The sequence below is a fragment of the Phascolarctos cinereus genome, unplaced genomic scaffold (assembly GCF_003287225.1).
Source record: "Phascolarctos cinereus isolate Bilbo 61053 unplaced genomic scaffold, phaCin_HiC Scaffold_4;HRSCAF=312, whole genome shotgun sequence".
NCBI lineage: Eukaryota > Metazoa > Chordata > Mammalia > Diprotodontia > Phascolarctidae > Phascolarctos > Phascolarctos cinereus.
Window position 1 is genome coordinate 14,837,326 of NW_027555847.1, and position 22,533 is coordinate 14,859,858.

The 22,533-nt window shown below is 45.2% G+C and overlaps 1 protein-coding gene across 4 annotated transcripts in view; it reads left to right on the forward strand.

Annotated features, from left to right (window-relative positions):
* OXSR1 (oxidative stress responsive kinase 1) overlaps nt 1-22,533 on the forward strand; it is a 99,656-nt gene that overhangs the window by 15,663 nt on the left and 61,460 nt on the right. For all 4 annotated transcript variants that reach the window (XM_078152070.1, XM_020970558.1, XM_078152071.1 and 1 more), the window contains exon 3: nt 1,723-1,831. In XM_078152070.1, the coding sequence (XP_078008196.1) occupies nt 1,723-1,831 (109 nt within the window). The remainder of the gene's footprint in view (nt 1-1,722; nt 1,832-22,533) is intronic.

A 22,533-nucleotide genomic window follows, 5' to 3' on the forward strand; every position in this document is an offset into this window, starting at 1 on the left:
CCGAGCATCCACTTGGGTCTCTGGCATTTCACCTTTCCTTCCTCTTTTTAGTATCTGCTTGTGTCCTCAGAATTTTGTGGCTGAGCGCTCAGTATCTCGCTTGTTTTAATCTCCTCCAGCAGCATATTAAGACCGTGGATCCTTTCTCAGAACCCATGGAAATTTGTACTTCCTGAGTCTCAGCTGTGGCAGCTTTCCTTTCCTTCTTCATCAGTCGATCAGTTCACAGTCACTGATTAAGGAACCACTGCATGCCAGCCGCTGATAAGGAAAAGACAGAGAGAAAAATGCCTGCCCTCAGAGAGCTTACATTCTCTTGGGAAGGGAGAAGGGAATAAGCATTATATAGGACCAGGCATGGCGCTGAGCACGTTTACAGCTATGTTCAAATATACACACAAATATACATACGTAAAACTTTCTCTTATTATTTGTTTCTTCTTGATTTTTTTTTCTTTTTTTGAAGAAACTCTTAATTCTTCCAGTAACCTCAGCCTTTTCACCTTCTCTGGGAGGAAAACAAACTGAGCCCTCTGTACGTGTTGAAGCGTTCTCTGGGGGGAGGGGAAGCACAAACGTTGGAGGCCTCCCAGTCTCCTTGCCTTTTGTCTTGGATTGGAGTGAGATTCTCAGGCCTCTGTTCTTCTTTTTGGCTCCTTTCCTGATGAGTGGTGTCTTTGCCGCGTCTCTTGGCTGTGCCAAGGCTTCGTCAGCGACATGAGTGATTTGTCCTGGAGAGCGGCACTGGCCCTTGTTGCTAGAGGAGGCGCTGGCTTTGTTAGTAGGCTGTTGATCTGGCGCCAGAGATGCCCAGCACCTCTCTCGGGATTTGAAATAGCAGATGGGGGACCTTGTTGTTAACCTCATTTCTTAGTGCAGTATCTCTAGACATTTCTCTTCATCATCATCCCAAGATATTGGTTAGGTAAAGACCTGGAATGGTTTAGGCTTATGGAGCCAATAGTTTGATCTAAAGGAATTATCTGGTGATGTAATTATAATTACCCCTCAAATAACATGGCCTTTTATTATGTTTATTGATATTTCATAATCAGGAGACTGTTAAATTTCTCTTTTTAAAATTTCATCCTAGAGAAAGAGCTTGTTGAAGTCTTGTAGGGTTTTATTTCTTTTTGTTTTTACTTTTTTGGAGAGAAAACTTTTCATTTCAGGTGGAATCTTAAAATAGTGTCACCTTGTTAAACCTTGGTCACAATAAAGATTCTGTTGCTTTTAAATCTTTGGTTTAGAAACAGGAAGGTAGTGCTGAAGTGGTATGATCTTTGTAAGGTCAGTAAGTAGTGGGGCTGGGAGGGATATGGAAGCCGGCCTGGGTCTCTCCACAAAATGAGGGATGACTTGGCTGGCTGGTTTGCTGAGGTCCCTTCCAACTTTAAAATTATGGAAGTCTAGACAAGTTCTATAAGAAATAGAGAGAACAAAGGCTCAGTTTAAGCTGGGGTGTCACGGGCAGACCCCACAGTAGGTCTCCACCGTGGAGGGAAACAGAGCCTTCCGTAGTTGTGGAAGGAGCGTGTTCCTAGGAGGCAGCCTGTCCTAACGGGTGAAGGTGGGAGAGGGCGAGACAAACTCAAGGACAGGTTGGTCACCCGGCCCAGCAGAATTGGGGAGAGAGTGGAAGTGGAGAGACAGAGCAGGGAATCTTGGTCTCAGACCTTAGCCATGCCTGCCTTACTGCTTGATTTGTTTTTCCTTTTACAGAAAGAAATTCAAGCCATGAGCCAGTGCCATCATCCTAACATTGTGTCTTACTACACGTCCTTTGTGGTGAAAGATGAGCTCTGGCTAGTGATGAGGCTGCTGAGTGGAGGTAAGGATGGCCCCATTTCCTCACGACTTCAGTTGTTTGGTTACCTTTGATAATGAGATGAATGGATTGGGAAATGCAAGGCTCCCTTTTTTTTTTCCTGGGGGCTAAGCCTTCTTTTTCCTGCAGTGCTTACAGGTGGCATTGTTCTTCTCCCTTAGGGTCTTTGGGTTTAAGGGCAGCTGGTCTCCTGCATGTCTCCAGTTTAATTTTGTAGGGATTGAGGGGATAGGCTCAATGGCAATACATTAGTCAGGTGGATATGAATGGTTAAACAGCCCCGAGGTGTTCCCTCAGGTCAGTCAGCCTGGGACATCTCACACAGGGCCCCTTTCAAGGTCACTGCTCTGCCATCTTTGTTGGTAACTTGGAAGGAAAGCAGAGATTTATGGCAGCACATCTCTGTTAAGGGCCTGCTGGTTTGAGGGCATATAGGAAGCACTGGCTTGCCTGCTTATCCAGTCTGCAAGTGACCAGTACAGAAACAGCCTTTCTAAGACTTTGTGCTGGCCCAAAGCAATTTTCACCACCCCGTGAAGCACCTTGTTGACAGCAGAAGGCTTCAGTACCAGAAAGAATAGCCTGTTGGCGGGGATCTTTTTTTGAGGAGGTTCCTGCTTGTGGGCATGTTGGGCCAGGTGATTCAACCCAAACTCGATTCTCTAGACCTCTCACCTCAAAGAAAATGATTTAGAGAAAAGCATGTGGAAGAATGGAGAGTCTGAGCAGGACAGATCCTGTATATCACCTGGCAATTAAATTACCTCTTGAGGTTAACATGGGCTTCCAGTGTGTCTCATGTACCTTTAGGTAGATTAACACCGAAGTGGGAAGAGAATCTATCTTAATGAAGTATGGTAGATAATTATTTTGGGTTAAATATATAAAGGGAGAAATGCTACTTTTTTATTTTATCTAAGTGCTACATGAATGTAGGTGAAATAGTTGTCTCTTAAAATATATTTCTGTATTGGAATCATTAGATAAGGTGCCGCATCAGAAGAGAAAGTTGATAGTGACAAGAAAGAAGTGGGAAGACTTGATGGGGAGAATCCCTTGTCTCAGTGTTCTGAATCCCTCTCTGCCGTGACATTCCTTGTCCAATACTAAGGGTAGATAGACTACCAGGATGGGCCTAACTGAAGTACCGATTTTATGGCTTTAGATCAGAGCTGCTGAGAATTTTTACTTATTAGACACTAGAAAAAATATTTTCTGACCTGTCTGGCTGAGTTCTGAGAGGCTCAACAGCAGGCTGACTGCAGGCTTGTGAAATTTTTGGTCAGAGCCCCTGATTAAGACCATTTGTGAAGGCTTGAGGATTGCCGCCGTCTGTGTCAATGGAGGGGATGCTGACGTTGCTGAGATCATGGATCGTCTCAAGTAGAAACGGTACCCAAGGCACTGCTGCCCACGTGGGAGGTGTCTGCTGAGGCCCTAGTGATACAGCGGGTGCAGGGTAGGGCAGGAGCATCTGGAAGCATTGGTAGAGCAAAGAGTTAAATGGCCTCTGGTCTAGAGGTGTGCCCTCCTATGTTCAGAGGTACAGTACTGTGGTTATTTTAGCTGGTGGAATTCAGTTCTGTAAACATGGTCAGTGAGCTGGCTGAGAGGTTTTCCGTATGTGTCATTTGCCTCCTTGTGACATGACTGTAACTCGAAGTTCTCAAAGGCCGTGCCAGCAGAACGTAAGCCTTGTCAAGTTCTACCGAGCTGCAAGGCGTTTGAGGGTAGGCCCGATGCCAGACCCGGCTGGCAGCTGCGCCTCGGCAGCAGCAGGTTTTGACCACTGAGTGATGAATTCTCGGTTTGTGGCAAGCCATGGAACAGATAAAAATGTGAAAAAAATGGCCCTTGGTCCTTTCTGTGACAGTAAGCTGAAGGAAGAATCACTTCTTTGGGTAGGTTTAAGAACCTTTTTACTGTGGAGTGAGATTATCCCCACAGCTAATATATAGCCAGCCGTCTGTTTTCTAAGGATGTTAGGGCTAGCTCATTGACTTGCGTGTTAGTAAGGTGATCAGGCCAGTGAGCTTCACCCTGTGCCCCTAATTCTAGCCCAGCCCATTTTGGGGAAGTACTTAAGGAGGGCCAGATGAGAAAGTGTAGGTCACTCAGAGCTATCCCTGTGTCTATTGGGGAAAAACACACAATTCAGAAATAGCTTTGTAAGTAGTCTCTGCTGGGCAGTCTTTTTCACACTATGGCCTGACTAATCTTCCTAAGGTGCAGAGAGATCTAATCAGATATTTGGGGGCTTAGAAACTTCATGTGGCCTCTGTCTCTTCCGTGTTCTTTCTGTTCTCATCTTTCTTAGCTTTGTATAAGAATGATCTCTACACATTGAGGACATACTTTATGAAAATATTAGAAGGGAGCAGACTTTCCCAAACGATCATTCAGAGCAGATAATGTCTTTGCGGTTGCAGATTTCACTTAAAGTGTAGAAAACACAAGCTCAAGTTTGTTTTGTTTTTCTGTTTTATACAGAGTTGTGCAAAATGTAGCTTCAGGGCTGATGAAATAAATGTAATGACCAGTCTTGGTCTTGGAGGACATAGGATGAAAAAACATTTCCTTCTCTTCCAGAACACGCTCTCCTCAAGCCTCCAGCGGTGCTCCTTGACCCTGGCTTTCTCATTATCATCCCCCATCACTCTTCTCCTTCACTCCAGTTTTTAGTCACTTAGGGGCAAGCCCTTTCTGAACATCCCCTCACCCCACCCTTGCCCATCTTTTCCAGCAGATTTGCTTCCTTCTATCAGCCCTTTGCTAGCTCTAAGCTTCAGTCTCTTCCTATTTCCTGGTTACCTCCCTACTCCCTAAAAACATGCCCAAATTCTCCTCCATCCTTAAAAACCTTCAGCTTGGCAGCTGCTTCGACTGGTGGTTTGATTGATTTATTAAAGTTTAGAATCTGCTGCTGGATAGAGAGAGAGCTTCCTTTTCCTTTCTGGTGCCTAATGTGGTCCCAATCAGTATTCCCCCCCCCCCCCCGTGCTAGTTTTCAAAATTTTCGGCCAACTTGTTTTTCTTTTGTGATGTACTAATTGTCTTGTGATTTTGATTTTGTTTTCTCTTTTCATATATTAGAATAAGGATATGGGCAGTTTAGCCTTTTTTTCAGCTAAGTAATTAGGCTAGTAAGAGGGTTTTATTAGAGAGTCTTAGGGAGGGCCAGAGGGCGAGGCCAGGGTAGTGTTCTTTTTGGTAGGGACAGTGTTTGGGAAGGCATTAAGGTTCAATTTAGGGGGCTAGTCAGGAGGATAGTGAGGCTTGGGGTTACACGTGTGTTTAGGGTGTAATTTACAGTTGGTGATGAGGTTAAAGAAAACAAGGGTTGCAGGGGCCGTGTAGACCCCCTGGGGGATGGCGCTGCCTTTTACTGTGGCTCTGCAGGCCGAGGAGGCCTCGGGGACCCTGGAAAGCTGTGCTCCCTCAGTGCCAGGGGCTTTTTTATCTGACAGTAGTGAAGAGTAAGATGACAAGATTCTGCTTCCTTCTGTCCCATCAGGGCCTGTGTGCTGGGAAGCAGATCCAGAAAGGAGCATCGTTTGCTCTCTTTTGATAGCTTAAAAGTCTGTGAAGCCTCCTCCCTGCCCCTCAGGGTCCCTGCTTTAAGATATGTCCTGTTGATGTGTTTTCAGTTCCCATAGAATTCTGAGACGAGGAGGAAGCCTTTGGGTTAGCCATCATTTTCAGAAACTCTTCTTTAAGTGGCTTCATGTCTTGTTTTTCCAAGTCTCTAGTGTCCATCTCCTGCTGGGTCTTAGGACTAGTTAGCTTAGTGGGAAAGATACATTTATGTCCAGTATGCCAAGAGACTGGGATAAAGCTTTTCATAGTAAGATTCCTAATTTTGCCAATAATGGAATTAGTTTAGTTAGTGATAGTTTTAGAAAGCAAAGGATGCTTTAAATATGCCCCCTTTATTCACCTGTGTAGGGAAAAGGCCCAGTTAGTTTTAAACGGCTGAACTTTTTAGAAGACGTTTATTGCCACCTGTTTCCTGCCTAACTGAGAGTATGCACAGGTGCCAGAGGGGGCATTGGTGTTCTTCACACACAGTAGGCAGTGGATTCAAGTGCAGTCCAGCCTGGGGATTGGACATCAGACTGGCTTTGAAATGTTATTTTCAACAAGGTGGCAGTGATGGGTCTGGGTAATGGCCGCACATGGAGTGACTTGTCAGGGCTGCCTGGGTTGAGATGCCTGTGAGGAAGGACACATGGGATTTGTTTGATTTTTGTCTGCACGATGGGGTTGTTTATACCTCTCTAGGTGCTTGTCTGGTACCTGATGCAGGAGGCCTTCCTTGCGTTCTGTGTGGCAGCTTATTCAGCTCTTCTGAGTACTTGGCAGACACGCTTTGTTTGAACCAATTAAAGATTTGATGTAGACCATGGAGGAGGCTGGCTGTCACCTCAGTCAGGACAAGGATGAGAGCATCAGTGAGGGCTGGACTTGACGTCCCCATCCCTACTCAGATAGTTCCTGGGGCCTCGAGCTGAGGCCAGCCAGTTTCCTGTTCTCTGAGCCTGCTTCCATATCTCGGTATTGGGAATAATGATTCCCTCACGAGTTGTGGAGAGGACAGAATGAAGGGATGTACAGAAAGGGCCTTGCAGATGCTGAAGAAGATGATGTGAATCGGGAGGAGCGGCAGAGGTGAGACTCTTTTTAAGGAGAGCTGTTCTCTTCCTTTCGAGAGACTCCCACTCGCCCTCCTAGCCAGGGTGGGAAAGGCTTCCAGAGCAGGAGAGAGCCCTAGAGGGCACAGGCTGACCTTGGCTCTGGCCCTTGTGTGAAGGAGTCCTAGGGTGAGGGCAGAGCAGGGTCAGGTGGGAGAGGTACTGCAAAGCATCATCTCCTGATTGGCTGGGGATGATGCGGGAGACGGAAAAGGCAGAGTTGAACCTAGGAGATAAAAATCAGGAAGACCTGAATTCAAATCCTGTCTCAGATCAGACATTTGATACTTACTAGCTGTGTGACCCTGGGCAAGTCACTTTACCCATCCCAGTCTCAGTTTCCTCCTCTGTAAAATGGGGATTCCTACCTCCCAGGGTTATTGTGAGGCTCAAATACGATGGTAATTGTAAATCACTTTGCAATAGGTATTAGCAGTTATTAGGGGATTGAGAGCAGAGGAAGGCTGCCCCTCCCTTCTCTCCAGGCGGGGTGGCAACAGGGTCCCAGGGCATGTCCTCTAGAGAAGTCGGGCTGGTATGAGTTCCCAGAAGATGGAGTCTGACAGAAAGAGTAGGGCCTCAGAGGATGTGGATTGAACCACAGAGCTGTGGTTCCCAGTGTCGGTGACAGCAGGATGGAGCCCAGGGAGAGGGAATGGTGCAGACTGCATTTTTGGGTCTGTAGGACCTTGACTTCCAGCGTTTAAGGGACCTGAAGTGGCAGTTTGCCAGCCTTGGAACAGGGCTGGCCCAGTTGCTGAGGTAGTCATTTGCCCAGCAAAGGGAAGGGGACAATCCAATGAGTGGGGTCTTAACTTGGGGCCCATGAACTTGTTTTTAAAATAGTTTCATAACTTTTTTTTAAAGTATACTTGGTTTCCTCTGCAGTCCTCCATATTTTATTTTATGCATATAAAAGCATTCTGAGGAGTCCATAGGGTTCACCAGCTGTTGGGGGACCCGTGACCCACAAAAAGGCTAAGAACGCAGGCCTCATGTAACAGAAGATCACTGAGATTGTCTGACAATCCCAGGTATTGTGTAGCTGGTCTGGCCTTTTCCCTCTGGGTCCTCTCCAGAACAGTCCTTGTCAGGGTTGGGAAATGCCAATGTAAATATAAAATCCTACTGTTGGGCTAAAAACGTCAACTCCATAGGCACAAGATGCAGGAAGGAAATCTGGAGGTCACCATACCTTAGCAAAATGCGGGTGTTTCAGAGGCTGCAAACAGCACATAATGATGGTGGATGGTGCTGGGGAAGTAGAATGTGGGAGCTGTCCACACGTTTGAAGGCCTCTCAGGCGTATTTTGCTTGGCTCGAGGCAGTAGACCAAGGCAGATTTCAGCTTGATCAGATGGAAACCTTCCTAATATTAGAACTACCCAAAAGTGTAGTGTTGGTTTCCTCTTCATAGAGAGCTTCAAAGGAAGTTTGTTGAGGCCAGTGGAGAAGGCCATCTCAGTCTTATGTGAGTTAGACAGCGTAGCCCTGGAGGTTCTGTTATTCTGAGTGGGGCTTTAAATCGCTGTGGAAATTGGGGTCCATGGGTACGTTGTAGTCAAGGGAGTGGCAAGAACAGAGGCTTAGATGCGTGTGAGCCCAGGGTAGCCACTAGTCTGTTTTTTCTGCAGGTGAGACTAAATATTGTATATGTATATGAAAGTGAAGTGGGGTGACCTGGAGGCCAAGCAGAGGATTTTAAATTTGACTTTGTAGACAGTATGGCTCCACTGATGATTTTTGGCAGAGCTTTATGACCCGAGCCATAGCTGAATATCAGCCAGGCTGGGCTCTGAACTTTGTGAGCTCTCACCTGGTGAGAGAAGGAAGGCCTGCTCATTCAGTGCTCCCTCCAGAAGTTCACGTGGGCAGTGGGCAGAGAGAGGAGGTGTGGAGAGGATCTTTCACTGAGGTCTCGGGTGTCATCTGGTAGGTGAGAGGTGAGAAGTGACACCAAGATTTTGCACCTGATTGAATAGATGTGTCAGCAATAAATAATTAGGCCACAAAATGAAGGTATAAAACTCCATTTTGAAGAAAGTTACATCCAGCTGGAAAAAGACAGCCACATACGTGATTCCATGAGTAGACAGCTGCTGTTATTACCAGGACCAGTCTAACTTCAGAGCCTGTCACACAAAGCATAGCTTGTAATTAAGCCTAAATTGGGATGTAGGGGACTTTGTCTTTATTTATTTATAAGTTGAAATAATGACCGTTTAAGAAAAAAAAAGGTCCCTCCTTAATCCTCTGTTTCATTTTAGAGCAAATGAAAGTTTTCAGATAATGGAAACTATTTAGCTTGATATATACGTACAAACGTGTGTGCGTATGTGTGTGTCTGTGTGTGTGTATGTATATTTTGCTTGAGATATAAATGTGTATATATGTATCAAGATAAATGCTAGTTTTGCTGTAAACAAATTTGACTTCTAATTTAGTAATATTACTTTGAAACAGAACTTAGTAAGCCAAAAAAATTCAAAAACTAAGAGTAATTTCCTTGTTTTTTTTCCTCATCATTGAAGGGAGGTCCTGTAAGGGTAAAATCTTCAACGATCTATTGGGTCAGATAGATAAAATAACTTTGATTAGATTCATTAGTCTAATAATTTGGTAACATTTCAGTTAAGCTGTAATAACATAACAACATCATAATAGTAGCTTATAAATAATAGCTAACATTTGTATAGTGCTTTAAGATTTGTGAAACACTCCAAAAATTTGCAGATGAGGAAACTGAGGCACATAGGTGTTAAGTGACTTGTCCAGGGTCACACAGCTAGCAAGTGTCTGAGGCTGGATTTGACTTTAGGTCTTCCTGACTCTAGACCCAGTGCTTTCTGTAAACTACACCTTATTTTGGGCTACCCAAAACCAGGGTATTCAGTAGTATAATTTAAGCTTAAGCTCTCTTGAACTGAAAGCCAAATAATCATTTGCAAGTTTTATTAGCTCCCAGCTGTGATTAAAGACATTTTTAATCAGTAGTTTTAAAAATCTTGTTCTATTGAAAGAGAAAAATAGCTGGTAGATGTTAAAAGGTGAGTCTCTGCAACATAGAATTACAAAATCAGAGTTTTAAGGACCTTCCGAGGTCATTGAATTCCAGAAACTTAATTCAGGGGTCTGCTTTGGTTCCGGTTCCTTGCTGTGCTATTTCTGGGGCACACGACAGTGCCCTTGATCATCTTCTTTACCGAGAAAGGTGGTGCCGCAGTGACTTCTGCCAGAGTGCTGTGTCAGGCTGGCCTAGCTCTACCTTGTAGGTAAGTTAAAAGAAAATCACCAAATTGCCCTTGGCCAAGGGGGTCACATGAGGTACTTTAAAATAAACTAATGAGTCTGAACTTGAGTGTTTATTCATGTCTTTGACTCCAGTCGGTTAAGTTTGGCAGTGAGTTGCTAACCCCTTTGCTCAGCTGTCTTCCTCTTTTGCCCTCTCTGCTTGAAAACCTGGCCCAGAGCCAGGGATGTGCCACTTGAGTGTCCACCATCTTTGCCCCTCTTATCTTCTCTGTCCTGTCTGCTCTCTCCCCTAAGCTTTCCTCCTTGCCCTTCTGGCCTGTAACTCCTCCTTTTTGGGCCAGATTTATCAAGACGACAACTCTGCCCTTCTCTTTCTTTTTTTTTGGAGAGGCAGTTGGGGTTAAGTGACTTGCCCAGGGTCACACAGCTAGTGTTAAGTGTCTGAGGCTGAATCTGAACTCGGGTCCCCCTGAGTCCTGGGCCAGTGCTGTATCCACTGTGCCACTCAGCTGCCCCTTCCCTTCTCTTTCCTAGAGAAAGTAGAGCATAGGCAGCGTGCTGAAGGTTTTCTAGAGACATTGGTTATTGGCTGGTCTCTATGTTGTGTTGTATTAACTGGTATAAGGAAGATAAAGTCATAAAAATATGTCAATTATGACAGATAAGAATGGGGTGAAATCTTAATCATTTGGTCCACTGACTCCAGGGCCACCCAGCTGCCCCTAATCTTTATCATTTGTGAAAAACAAAATACCATGCAGCTTTTCTAAGTGTTATGTTCTAAGAATTTTTAAAAAATGATTCTTCTCCCTTAAAAGATGGCTGACCCTGGCCATAGTTATGTGGTCAAGAACTGGCCTTGTGTTTTCATCCGGACCAGCTCATTGGGCCATTTGTCACTTCCTCGGCGGCCTGTAGGTTAATCTGCACTGTGTGCTGTTGGGGGCAGGGGGAGTGTCTGACTGTCCCTAATCCTATTGGGTGGTCTTCTGACCCAAGGATTTGATGGGCTTGTTTCAGGTAATTAATCTGGCTCTCCCTTTCAGTAGGGTGGCCTAATCCATGTTGGAGCCTTTGGTGTGATTTGGTGGCCGGGTTAGGAGGCTTTGGAGCCATTTTTAACTGAATAAAGCTTTAGCATATTTCTCGTCTACTCCCATGTTTGGCTTTGGCTCTTCTTGGCTATTGACAGTCACTGTTTTTTTTGACAGTTACTATTAAGTACTGAAGATTTACTTTCTGCCTGTATTAGGCACTCCTTTATTGGCTAACCCTAGAACACTGTGTGAGAGGTATAAAAATTATGAGTTATGATGCACACAGATCAGTAAAATATAGAGAAATTTCTGTCTGGTGCCTGGAGGTACCCCCTCAGCTGCCCCAAAGAATGGCTACCCCAAGTACACAGAAATATGTGGGTCCACATCCCCTGAAACATTGCCACAGATTCAGTTGTCATTAATACTCAGAGGACACTTTGTGTAAAGCAAAGACCTTTAATGAAATCATAGAGTAAGAAAAAGAGCAACCAGACGTTCCCTCGTAAGTTTTTACTCTCCCAGAAATACACCAAGTGGGAAGAGGCAGCTGCTGGTATGGTAAGTAGAATGCTGAGCCTGGGGTCAGGAAAACCAGAGTCTGGATAACTGGTCTTGGGCCCTTGGAGAAGTTGCTGACCTCTTGTAAATCCACAAGCATCCATTAAGAGCCAGGGCCTTGCTGAGTGGTGGGGATACAAAGGGCCAAAGACGTCCTTGCCCTCAAGGGGCTCGCAGTCTAATGGGGGTGGGGATCACAGTCAAGCTAAGATAGGATAAACTGAAACTAGTGTCCAGGGAAGGCTTGAGAAGGGATGAAAAGATTTCGAAGAGCTACTATGCTGAGTAAGTCAGGGAATTGATTAGGGAGATAGCTAAGGAAGGATTGCCTTGCAGCAGTGAGGGCCTGGTTGAGATTATGTAACTTGCAGTGGGCCCAGTCAGCTCCATGTCTTGATTTTCCTCTCTGTTCAGCAGCGTCAAGAAGTAGGAGCAGATGCAGTGGATGGTGGCAGTGACCTAAGGCCAAGGCTTGGCAGGGCAAAACCGGTGATGGGTTAATGGGGCAGAGAACAGTAGAGAGAGTTGGACAGCTTCGCTAAGGGGTTGAGATAGGGAAGGGAGGAGAGTATAGTCAGGCAAGGGCTTTTGGCTGGGAAAGAACTGAGGAGTGACGGGGTTTGGGTGAGGACGAAAAACAGGGTTAGGGGCTATAAGGCAGAGGGAGAAGTGGAGTGATACCGGATCAGAGAAAGGAATTTTGGAGTTCATATACGTGGAAATGGAACCCATGGGGTGACGTCAAGACCAAGGGATCACCATCTCAGAGTGTGACTGTGAGGTCAGCGGTTGGGAAGGAGAGAAAGTGTGTGAGAGGGTGAAGGAGAGCGTCCTGGGGAGCTGTAGACAGCAGCTGCCAGAACTGTGATTGGGTGATGATTGGTGATTGGCTACACCTGAAATGAGCAGGGGTTGCTGATTTGTGGCGGTAGAAGGAGAGCCTGCAGGTGTCAGTGGGGCGCTGCGGGTATTACTCCAGGTCACGACTGTGTCTCAGGGGTTGTGAGTGAAAGGGTGAGGAGGGAGACTGGGTCTTCTGGAGGGAGCTGGGTTTCAGTGAGTACAAAAAAGAAAGGCAAAGATTGATGATAAAAGCAATTTTGTTTCCTATGGAAACATTCCAGAATGGGTTGTGGGAGGAGATAGGAATAAGGGAACAATCTATGGGGAATGCAGATTGGAATTTGAACTGCGGTAGCCTGGGGGTTCAGAATCACCCAGCTGGGGAGGGTGTGATGGGGTGGGAGCATGTTAATCATTGAGGGATCTAGTTCAGGTAGATTCTCGGGGTGGACTTGGTCCTGGCTGTTGAGGGGGGAGGGGGCTTGTGGAGCCAAGGAACCATCGAAGAGTGTAGGAGGCCCCGAAGAGGTTGCTTGGAGCTTGTCTGTCACTGTCCAGTGAGCTTGGGAAGCTTCCTTCCCTGGAAGACGGTCATGATGACAACAGCACCCACCTTGAAGGTCAAATGAGATTCTGGATGGAGAGTGCTTTGCAAACCTTCACGTGCTGTGGACACGTGACCCCGTTACTGAGAGGAGACTTTCTTCTAGTAGCCATACAGAGTCAGCACAAGTGGAGGACATACACAGGGAACACATGTGCTTCGCACACGTGTGCCGGGGCAGCTCCTGCCCCCCTGCCCTCCGATGCCATCCGTCGTTCTTTGTTTCCTGCTCGTCCCGTCCCTACCAGCCCGCCCTCGGCCAAGCTCTGAGTCTCTCTTGCAGTTTGGCCAGACCGCTTGCCTCTGCTAGCTGCTGCTCAGTGGCTCCCAGATTCTGTTCAACTGAAAGCCTCAGATTTTTCTTCCTCAGAAGAAAAGTGGGTGCCTTTCTCCTTTAACTTAAGACCCATCGGCCTTTTCTTCCCTTAGCTCTTTTTAAAAAGGAAGATGCTCTTGCCTGAAGCAGCAGAAAGTCTTGGCTCTGCTTCTCCTCTCTGGGTCCTCCAGGCCTTGGCTGGAGGTCTCTCTCTCTAGGCCCAGACTCTGAAGCCCTTTTGCACCAAGAGCAGGGCCCTTCTAACATCTTCGGGCTCAATATTTTCTTCAGACTGAAGTCTTAACCCATAAGGAGCATTCCCCATACATGTTAGTTTTAGTCTCTGATGGCTGTATGGCAAACCAGGTATGGGTTATTTGATCAGTAATGAGCAAAAGGTGAAGGTTTCAGGGTTCCTTGGTTTTCAGACCTCAACCCTCTTCAGATCTTTAATTGACCAACAAATATTTAAGCACCTGCTGCATGTTAGGTCTTGTGTTTTGCAGTGGGACTTACAGAGACCAACATTCCAGTCTCTGACCTTAGGGGCTTTACTCGAGGAACAAATTTATTGTCTGCTTCTCCTGCTCAGCCACATTCCTGACCCCTTCAGGTGCTGAGTTGCCAACCCTGAAGCATGTGGAGGGCCTCGAAGCACATCCTTACGTCCTTTCACAAGAGACGGGCAAACCAGATTCTCTGGGAGGGAGCTGATTAGCATCCATGTCATTAGGGGATGGAGGCGGGGTGGGGGAAGATTTTAGAGGGGAAGAGTTTGAGCAGCAGAAAGTAGGAAACTGGGCCCAAGGCCCCCATAGAAAGAATGATGGGAAGAACACCAGGGTCTTGAGGAAGAAGCCTTATCAGTCCATCCCCAAGCATTTATTAAGCTTCTCCTGCCAAGCGCCATGCACTGCCAGCTGCTGAGACTACAGAGTTAAAAATTAAACAGGCCTTGCCTCAGGGAGCTTCCATTCTGTTGGGGGAAACAGTGTACCCAAAGTAAAAACAAGGTGATTGTGGGGCCAGGGGAGGAAGTGCTGGACTCCAGGGAGGCTTCCTGTAGGAGACAGCATTTGAATGGGGTTTATCTGTTGGCAGGGGAAAGAGGGAGTGCGTTCTAGGCGTGGGCTGGGGCACAGCCTGTTCACAGGCCCAGAAATTGGAGATGGAACGATCTCACCGAGGAGCCAGTAAGAGGCCGGTTTGACTGGAGCTTAGAGTGAGGGAAGGGCAGGGAGGGAGCCCTGGAGCTTTTGAACAAGAGAGGCCTTTGAAGCCCACCCCAGCTCACTGCCCTTTCTGTGCTGCTGAGGAAACCGAGTGGGGAGACTTTGTGACTTCCCCAGGCCGGATTCAGCTTCAGGCTGAGAAGTCCGAGTCCTCCTGGTACCCGACTGGGGTGTAGGCAGGCACGATCAGGAGGGGCAGTTATCAGGTGGAGGCTCTTCTGTTTGAAGGAAGAGAGAGCTCACACGGAAAGTGGGGTGTCATTCTGTGGGGCTCTAGAAATACTCCTCCCACATATTTTGTTTAAGAGGTTAAATGGCAAATTAGCGCCTCTTTGGTCATTGCAATAGACTTTACAAAATGTGCTTTTTATAAAGTAAAGAAATTGAGTCTGTTATGGCTTTAGAAGTTAGAGGGAAACCAGTCAAGTCAACAAGGCTGAATGAAAAGCTTGCTATGTGCCAGGCACTGTACTGAGCACTGGGGGTACAAAGAAAGGCCCAAAAGCCAGTCCCTACCTCAAGGGCTCCCGGGCTAGTGGGAGAGACTACATGGAAAAAACTGTGTGCCGCTAAGCTCCAGACAGGTGGAACTGGAGATGATCAGCAGAGGGAAGGGTGGTCAGGAAAGGCTTCTTGCAGAAATGGGGATTTTAAATTGAGACTTGAAGGAAGCCAGGAGGTAGAGGAGAGGAGGAAGAACATTGCAGCCAAAGAGAAGGCCCCGAGTGGAGAGTCAAGCATGAGCAGCAAGCATCTGTGGAATCCTGTCTAAAACAAGTGAGGCCTATGGAATTCCAAGGGACTTTCTACTCCTAGCTGTAACTCGTAGCAGTTCTTCCCATCCAGATGCTAGTTAGAAGGAATTCTATTTTTATACTAGCCTTCAGTCAGTAAGCATTTATTGAGAGCCTGTGTGCCAGGTCTGGTGCTAATTTCTGGGGATTCAGAGAGGCAAAAGACAGGGCTCACAGTCTAACGGGGAGACAGCAAACGCATGTGCATACACAAACTAGATACAGGCTCAGTAGGAGATGATTAACAGAGGGAAGGTGCTACACTTAAGAAGTATTAGGAAAAGCTTCCTGTAGAAGATGAGAGTTTAGTTGAGATGCAAAGGAAGTCTGGGAAGTCAGTAGGGGGAGATGAGGTGGGAGAGTGTTCCAGGCCTGGGGGATGTCAGAGAAAATGCCTGGAGCCAAGAGGTGGGATGTCTTGTTTGTGGAACAGCCAGGAGACTAGTGTCACTGGATTGAAGAGAGAGAGAGAGAGAGAGAGAGAGAGAGAGAGAGAGAGAGAGAGAGTGTGTGTGTGTGTGTGTGTGTGTGTGTGTGTGTGTGTGTGTGTGTGTGTGTGTGTGTGTAAGTAAGTGTATGTGTGAAGACTGGAAAAAGTAGGGGGGGCTATGAGGAGGTCTGGGTTGGGTTTTGAATGCTAGACAGAGGGTTTTATGTTCGACCCTAGAGGCAGTAGTGAGCCACTAGAGTTTATTGAGTAGGGGAAGTGACAGGATCAGACTGTGCTTTAGGAAAAATCACTTTAGTGGCTGGATGGAGGGTGGCCTGGAGTAGGGAGAGACTTGAGGCAGGCAGACTCCCCTCCGCATGAGGTGATGAGGGCCTGCGCCAGAGTGGGGGCAGCGTCGGAGGAAAGGAGGGGGTGTATTTGAGAAATGCTGCAAAGGCGAAATCACCAGGCCTTGGCCACGGCTATGGGGTGAGAGATAATGAGGAGTCCAGGATGATGCATCAGCTGGGGCCTGAGGGACTGGGAAGACAGGGTGGCCCTGTAATAGGGAAGTTTTGGAAGTGGGGAGGGTATGGGGGTAAGACAGTGAGTTCAGTTTTGGACATGTTGTGGGGTTTTAAAATACTTTTCCCCCAGTTATATGTAAAGACAATTTTAAACATTCATTTAAAAAAAATATTTTGGGTTCCAGAATTTCTCTCCTTCCCTCATCTTCCCTCTCCGTGAGACAGTAAGCAATTTGATATAGGTCATATGTGTTCATAATGCAAAACATATTACCATATTAGTCATGTTATGAAAGAAGATACAGACCCAGTAGAAAAAAAAATGCAGAAAGTAAAAAAGTCTGCTTGGATCTGCATTCAGATTCCCTTAGATCTTTCTCTGGAGGTGGACAGCAGCTTCCCCGTTAGTCCTTTGGGATTGTCTTGGATCGTTGTATTGCTGAGAAGAGCTCAGTCATTCACAGTTGATCGCTGTGTAGTCTCGCTGTGGCTGTGTGTGGTGTTCTCCTGGTTCTGCTCACTTTATTCTGCATCAGTCCATAAAGGTTTTCCAGATATTTCTGAAATCAACCTGCTCATTGTTTCTTATAGCACAGTAATATTTCACTGTAATCATATACCACAGCTTGTTCAGCTATTCCTCAATTGATAGGTATTCCTTTAATTTCCAATTCTTTGCCACCACAAAAAGCTGCTACAAATATTTTTGTACAGAGAGTTCCTTTCCTCTGTTTTTTTTTGTTTAATCTCTTTGGGTTATCTAGCAGTAGTATTGCTGGATCAAAGAGTATGCACAGTTTTATAGCCCTTTGGGCCTAGTTCCAAACTGCTCTCCAGAATGGTTGGATCAGTTCACAACTCCACCAGCTGTGCGTTAGTTGGACACGTTGAGTTTAAGATGTCGACTGGACATCCAGTTCATGATATTTGAGAGGTAGCTGGAGATGTGAGATCAGAGGTCGGTGGAGTGACTGGGGCAAGAAAGGTAGATTTGAGAATCATCAGCATAGAGATGATAAGTAAATCCATGGGAACCCATGTGATGAGTGAAGTAGTCTAGAGGCAGAAGAGAAGAGGGTTCAGGACAGCTCTCTGGGATGCCCATGGTTAGTGGATGTGACCTAGTTTCACCAAAAGAGACAGAGAAGTGGTCTGATGGGTAGGAGGAAAACCAAGGGAGTGTGGTATCCTGAAAACAGAGAGAGAATCGAGGATCAAAGAAGAGAGCGATTGGCAGCATCAGAGGCTGCAGAGAAGTGAAGAAGAATGAGGATTGAGAAAAGGCCATTGGATTTGGCGATTTGGAGATCAATTGGTGACTTTGGAGAAGTCGGAAACCAGATTGTAGGGGGGTGCTTAAGAAGCAGCCAAAGGAGAGGCTGCTGTAGATGGCCTTCTCATGGGAGTTAGTGACATAATAATAAAGTGACATATTGTTACTAAAATGACACATTCTAGGTAGTCCTTTCTAGGAATTGGGGCAGGTCAGACTAGCTCAGAGGTGTCCCGGAGTCTCGCTATAGGCTTGCTTGAGACCAAAAATGTAAGTGGGATATAGAGAGAATGTTACATTTTTTAAAAAATTAATTTATTTTGACTTATCAACAATCACTTCCATATGCTTTTGAATTTAAAATTTTTCTCCCCCTCCCTCCCCACCCCCTTCCCCAAGACAGCACACAGTATGGTATAGGCTACACATATACATTCCTGTTAAACGTATTTTCACATTAATGATGTTGTAAGTAAGAATTAGAACCAATAGGAGGAACCACCAGAAAGAGGAAACAAAACTCAACAGAAGAAAAAAAAAGAGCAAATAGTATGCTTCGATCTGCATTCAAACTCCATAGTTCTTTCTTTGGATGTGGATAGCATTTTCCATCACGAGGCCTCTGGAGATGTCTTAGATCCTTGTATTGCTGAGAAGGGTTAAGTCTATCAAAGTCAGTCATCACCCAACGTGGCTGGATAATGTTACATTTTAAAGCTACGTCCGAGTGCAGCCCGGAGGCACCCTTCCACATGGGTTAGTGGTCCCTGGTTCTATTTGAGTTTGGCACACCTGGATGAAGATCAACTCTGTCTCCAAGGTCCCTTTTCCAAATCTAAATCATTAATTTCTAACTTTGTCCTGATGGAAATTGACTATGTTTTTCATGAAAGTGATATGGAATTATATAATTAAAATTTCAAAATTGTACCTCTCCATTCCCCCAGTTACTAAATCCATCCAGCCCAGGGTGGGGTCATTGCCCAACAAGAAAAGGCCCACTTCTGAAAATATTTATGGTAGCACTTTTGTAACGGAAAAAAGTTGGAAGCAAAACGCTGTGCTCAGTGAGGGTATAAATGTGGCATTTCACTTCATGAGAAACTTGAGCAGTTGACAAAGAGACCCGGAGCAAAGTCAAGAGAGCCAGAAAGACACTTTATGCTGCTTATCTTCAACATTATAAAAATGAAATGAGCGGAGCCAGGAGAACGATTTCTATAAAGAAACACTGTAAAGACCAACCGCTTTGAAAGCTGTAAGAATTGTGATCAGGACAGTGACCATTCAGAATTCCGGATGACTGTTAATGAACCATTACAGAGAGCTCATGGAAGGAGCCGTATGTTTTTCACACAGCCAGTGAAGGAATTTGTTTTGCTTGATTCGGTGTATTTGTTACAATGAATTGGTTTTTCTTTTTTCCAGTGGAGTGGGAGGTGGAAAGTGTAGAAAATAGATTTCTGTTCATTAAAAAAAAAACTCACATCAAGAGCTTTGTGTGGGGAGTGGTGTGACAGGTGGGGTATAACACAGACTTGTAGGTGAAGTCACTATGTTGTCAGTTTTGCTTAATTGTCTTACCTTGTTATGAGCGACCTCTCCCGGAGTACGTTTGTGCCTAGATGTTTGTAATGCAAAACCAAAACACATCAATACAACTTTTTACAAATTAAAAAAAAAATAACCTATGTTGGTACTGACTTAAAGCACATCAACCATCCTTTATCTTAAGTGGAAAACTACTAAATTGTAAGGTAGTGTGTATATTCCCAGTTGTTCTCAAGACTAGCATCTGTTGGGGGATTTCATTGGGAGGATGCTGTGGGTTTGTATGGTGCTCAGAAACCAAATTTATCAATAGACTTTTTTTAAAAGTCCAGTTCTGGGGCAGCTAGGTGGTGAATGGATAGAGCTCTGACCTTGAAGTCAGGAGAACCTGAGTTCAAATCTGGCCTCAGACACGTAACACTCACGAGCTGTGTGACTCTGGGCAAGTCACTTAATGCTGATTGCCTCACCAAAAAAAAAAAAATTAAAAAAAGAAGTCCAGTTCCTGTCTCTGCACCCACTCTTTCTGTCTTTTGCTCAGAGAATTCATTATTTGACCGATGCCCTTTCTTCTCAGTTCGTCAGCCTCCTACCTTCCTTCCACCGCAGTTGTTCACAGGAATTTTTCCTTTTTTTCTTGATAAATAATTTATTTTTGTTTTCAACACTCACTTCCATAAGATTTTGAGTTTTAAATTTTCTCCCCCCCCCAAGATGGTGTGCAATCTGATATAGGTTCTACTTATACATTCATATTAAGCATATTTTCACATTAGTCATGTTGTTAAAAAACAATTAGGACTGGTGGGAGGAACCATGAGAATAAAACAATAAAACAGAACAACAAAGGAAAAGGAGAGCGAAGAGTCTGCTTCCATCTGCCTCCAGACTCCTCTGATGTGGACAGCATTTCCCATTGTGATCCTTGCATTGCTGTGAAGAGCTAAATCTGTCAAAGTCAGTCATCACACAGTGTCGCTGTTACTGTGTACAGTGTTCTCCTGGTTCTGCTCACTTCACTCAGCATCAGACCATATAAGTCTTTTCAGGTTTTTTTTGAAATCTGCCTGCTCATCATTTCTTATAGCACAATAGTATTCCATTCCATTCATATACCACAGCTTATTCAGCCATTCCCCAATGGATGGGCATCCCCTCAATTTCCAATTCTTTGCCACCACCAAAGGAGCTGCAGTAAATATATTTGTACTTGTGGGTCCTTTTCCCATTTGTATGATCTCTTTGGGCTATAACCCTAGAAGTGCTATTGCTGGGTCAAAGGGTATGCACATTTTTACAGCCCTTTGGGCATGGTTCCAAATTGCTCTCCAGAATGGTTGGATCATTTCACAACTCCACCAACAGTGTATTAGTGTTCCAGTTTTCCCACATCTTCTCCAACATGTATCATTTTCCTGTTTTGTCATGTTGGCCAGTCTGATAGGTGTGATGTGGTACCTCAGAGTTGTTTTGATTTTCATTTCTCTAATCAGTAGTGATTTAGAACATTTTTTTTTCATATGACTATAGATAGGTTTAGTTTCTTCCTCTGAAAAGTGCCTGTTCATGTCCTTTGACCATTTATCTATTGGGGAATGACTTGTTTTCTTATAAATCTGACTCAGTTTTCTATATATTTTAGAAATGAGGCCTTTATCAGAGCCACTTGTTAAAATTCTTTCTCAGTTTTCTGCTTCCCTCTTAACCTTGGATGAGTTGGCTTTGTTTGTGCAAAAGCTTTTCAATTTAATGTGATCAAAATTATCCATTTTATATTTCATAATGTTCTCTATCTCATTTGATCATAAATTCTTCCCTTTCCATGGATCTGAACAGTAAACTATTCTTGCTCTTGTAGTTTGCTTATAGTATCAGTCTTTATATCCAAATCCTGTAATCATTTTGACTTTATCTTGGTATAGAGTGTAAGATGTTGGTCTATGCCCAGTTTCTACCATATAATTAAAAAAAAATTTTTTTTTGGGCAAGGCTGTTGAGGTTAAGTGACTTGCCCAGGGTCACACAGCTAGTAAGTATCAAGTGTCTGAGTTCGGATTTGAACCCAGGTCCTCCTGACTCCAGAGCTGGTGCTCTATCCACTGCGCCACCTAGTTGCCCTTCTGCCATGCGTTTTTCCTGTTTTCCCAGCAGTTTTTGTTAAATAGTGATTTCTTATCCCAGAAGCTAGAGTCTTTGAATTTATCAAACAGTAGATTAGTATAGTCATTGACTGTTGTGTCTTGCATACCTAACCTATTTTACTGATCCACCACTCTGTTTCTTAGCCAGTACCAAGTAGTTTTGATGATGGTTGCTTTATAATACAGTTTAAGATCTAGAACGGCTAGGCCACCTTCTCCTGCATTTCTTTTCTTTAGTTCCCTTGATATTCTGGACTTTTTGTTCTTCCAGATGAATTTTGTTACTGTTTTTTCGAGCTCTGTGAAGTAATTTTTTGTTAGTTTGATTGTTAAAGCATTGAGTAAGTAAATTAATTTAGGTAGAATTGTCATTTTTCTTATATTAGCTCAGCCTACCCATGAGCAACTGATGTTTTTCCGATTTTTTAGATCTGACTTTATTTGTGTGAAAAGTGTTTGGTAATTGTGTTCATAGAGTGCCTGGTTTGTTTTGGCAGCACAGGAGTGTTTTCGTATTTTAGGGACTCGCCATTTACCCAAACTGGATCCCTCCTATAGTTTTGAACTCTGCAGTTATTTGAGCACAGTTTCCCGTTTCCATCTTTTCTGCAGCACTCCCTCGTTACCCCTACACCCTGGCTCCTTCTGTACTTTCCGCCTTTTCTACATTCTTTGTTCTGCAGCTCTGCCCAGTGTCTAGAGGAAGGGGAGGTCATGTTCCTGTCCTCCTGGGTTCCATTTACCAGCACGGCTCTCCTCAAGCCTCCCTTGGCAGCCCTTCCCTCTGCTCTCTTGTCTGAGGCCCTTGCCCTGATCACCCCGCTTATCTTACATTCCTCTCCTCATCTCTCTCTGTCTTATTCACGCCAGACTCTTAGGAAGAGATGGCCTTTCTCTCTGTCAAAGCCCACCCCTCTCTCTGCTCCTTTGGTCCCATCCCCCCAGTCTTTCCTGGCAGATCACTCTCACCATCACCCCACTCTCTGATCTCTGATCTCTTCTGCCTGCAGACATAGCCGTGCCTCCCCTATCCTTAGAGCCCCCTCCCTCCCTTCTTGTTCCTTCTGCCCCTGTTAACCATTGCCCTTTACGTCTGCTTCCTTTCTCTGCTGACCTCCTTGACAGGGTCATCTGTGCTCGGTGCCTTCGCTTCCTCTGAGCCCTCTGTGTTCTGGCGGTTACCAAAGTTTCCAGTGACCTTTCAACAGCCACATCTCCCGGCCTTCGTTCAACCTTCATCCTCCTGAATCTCGGCAGCATTCGAGGCTGTGGCTTGCCTTTGCCTGCTGGATGCTTCCTCCTCTCTGGGGGCTCGTGACATTGTTCCCTGTTGGTTCTTCTCCTGCCCAGTCTCACTGCTCCTCCTCAGTCTCTCTGCTGGATCTTTATCCTTGTTATGTCCACTCACTCTGGGTGTTCCTCGGGACTCTTCTTTTTTCTCCGTATTGCCTCA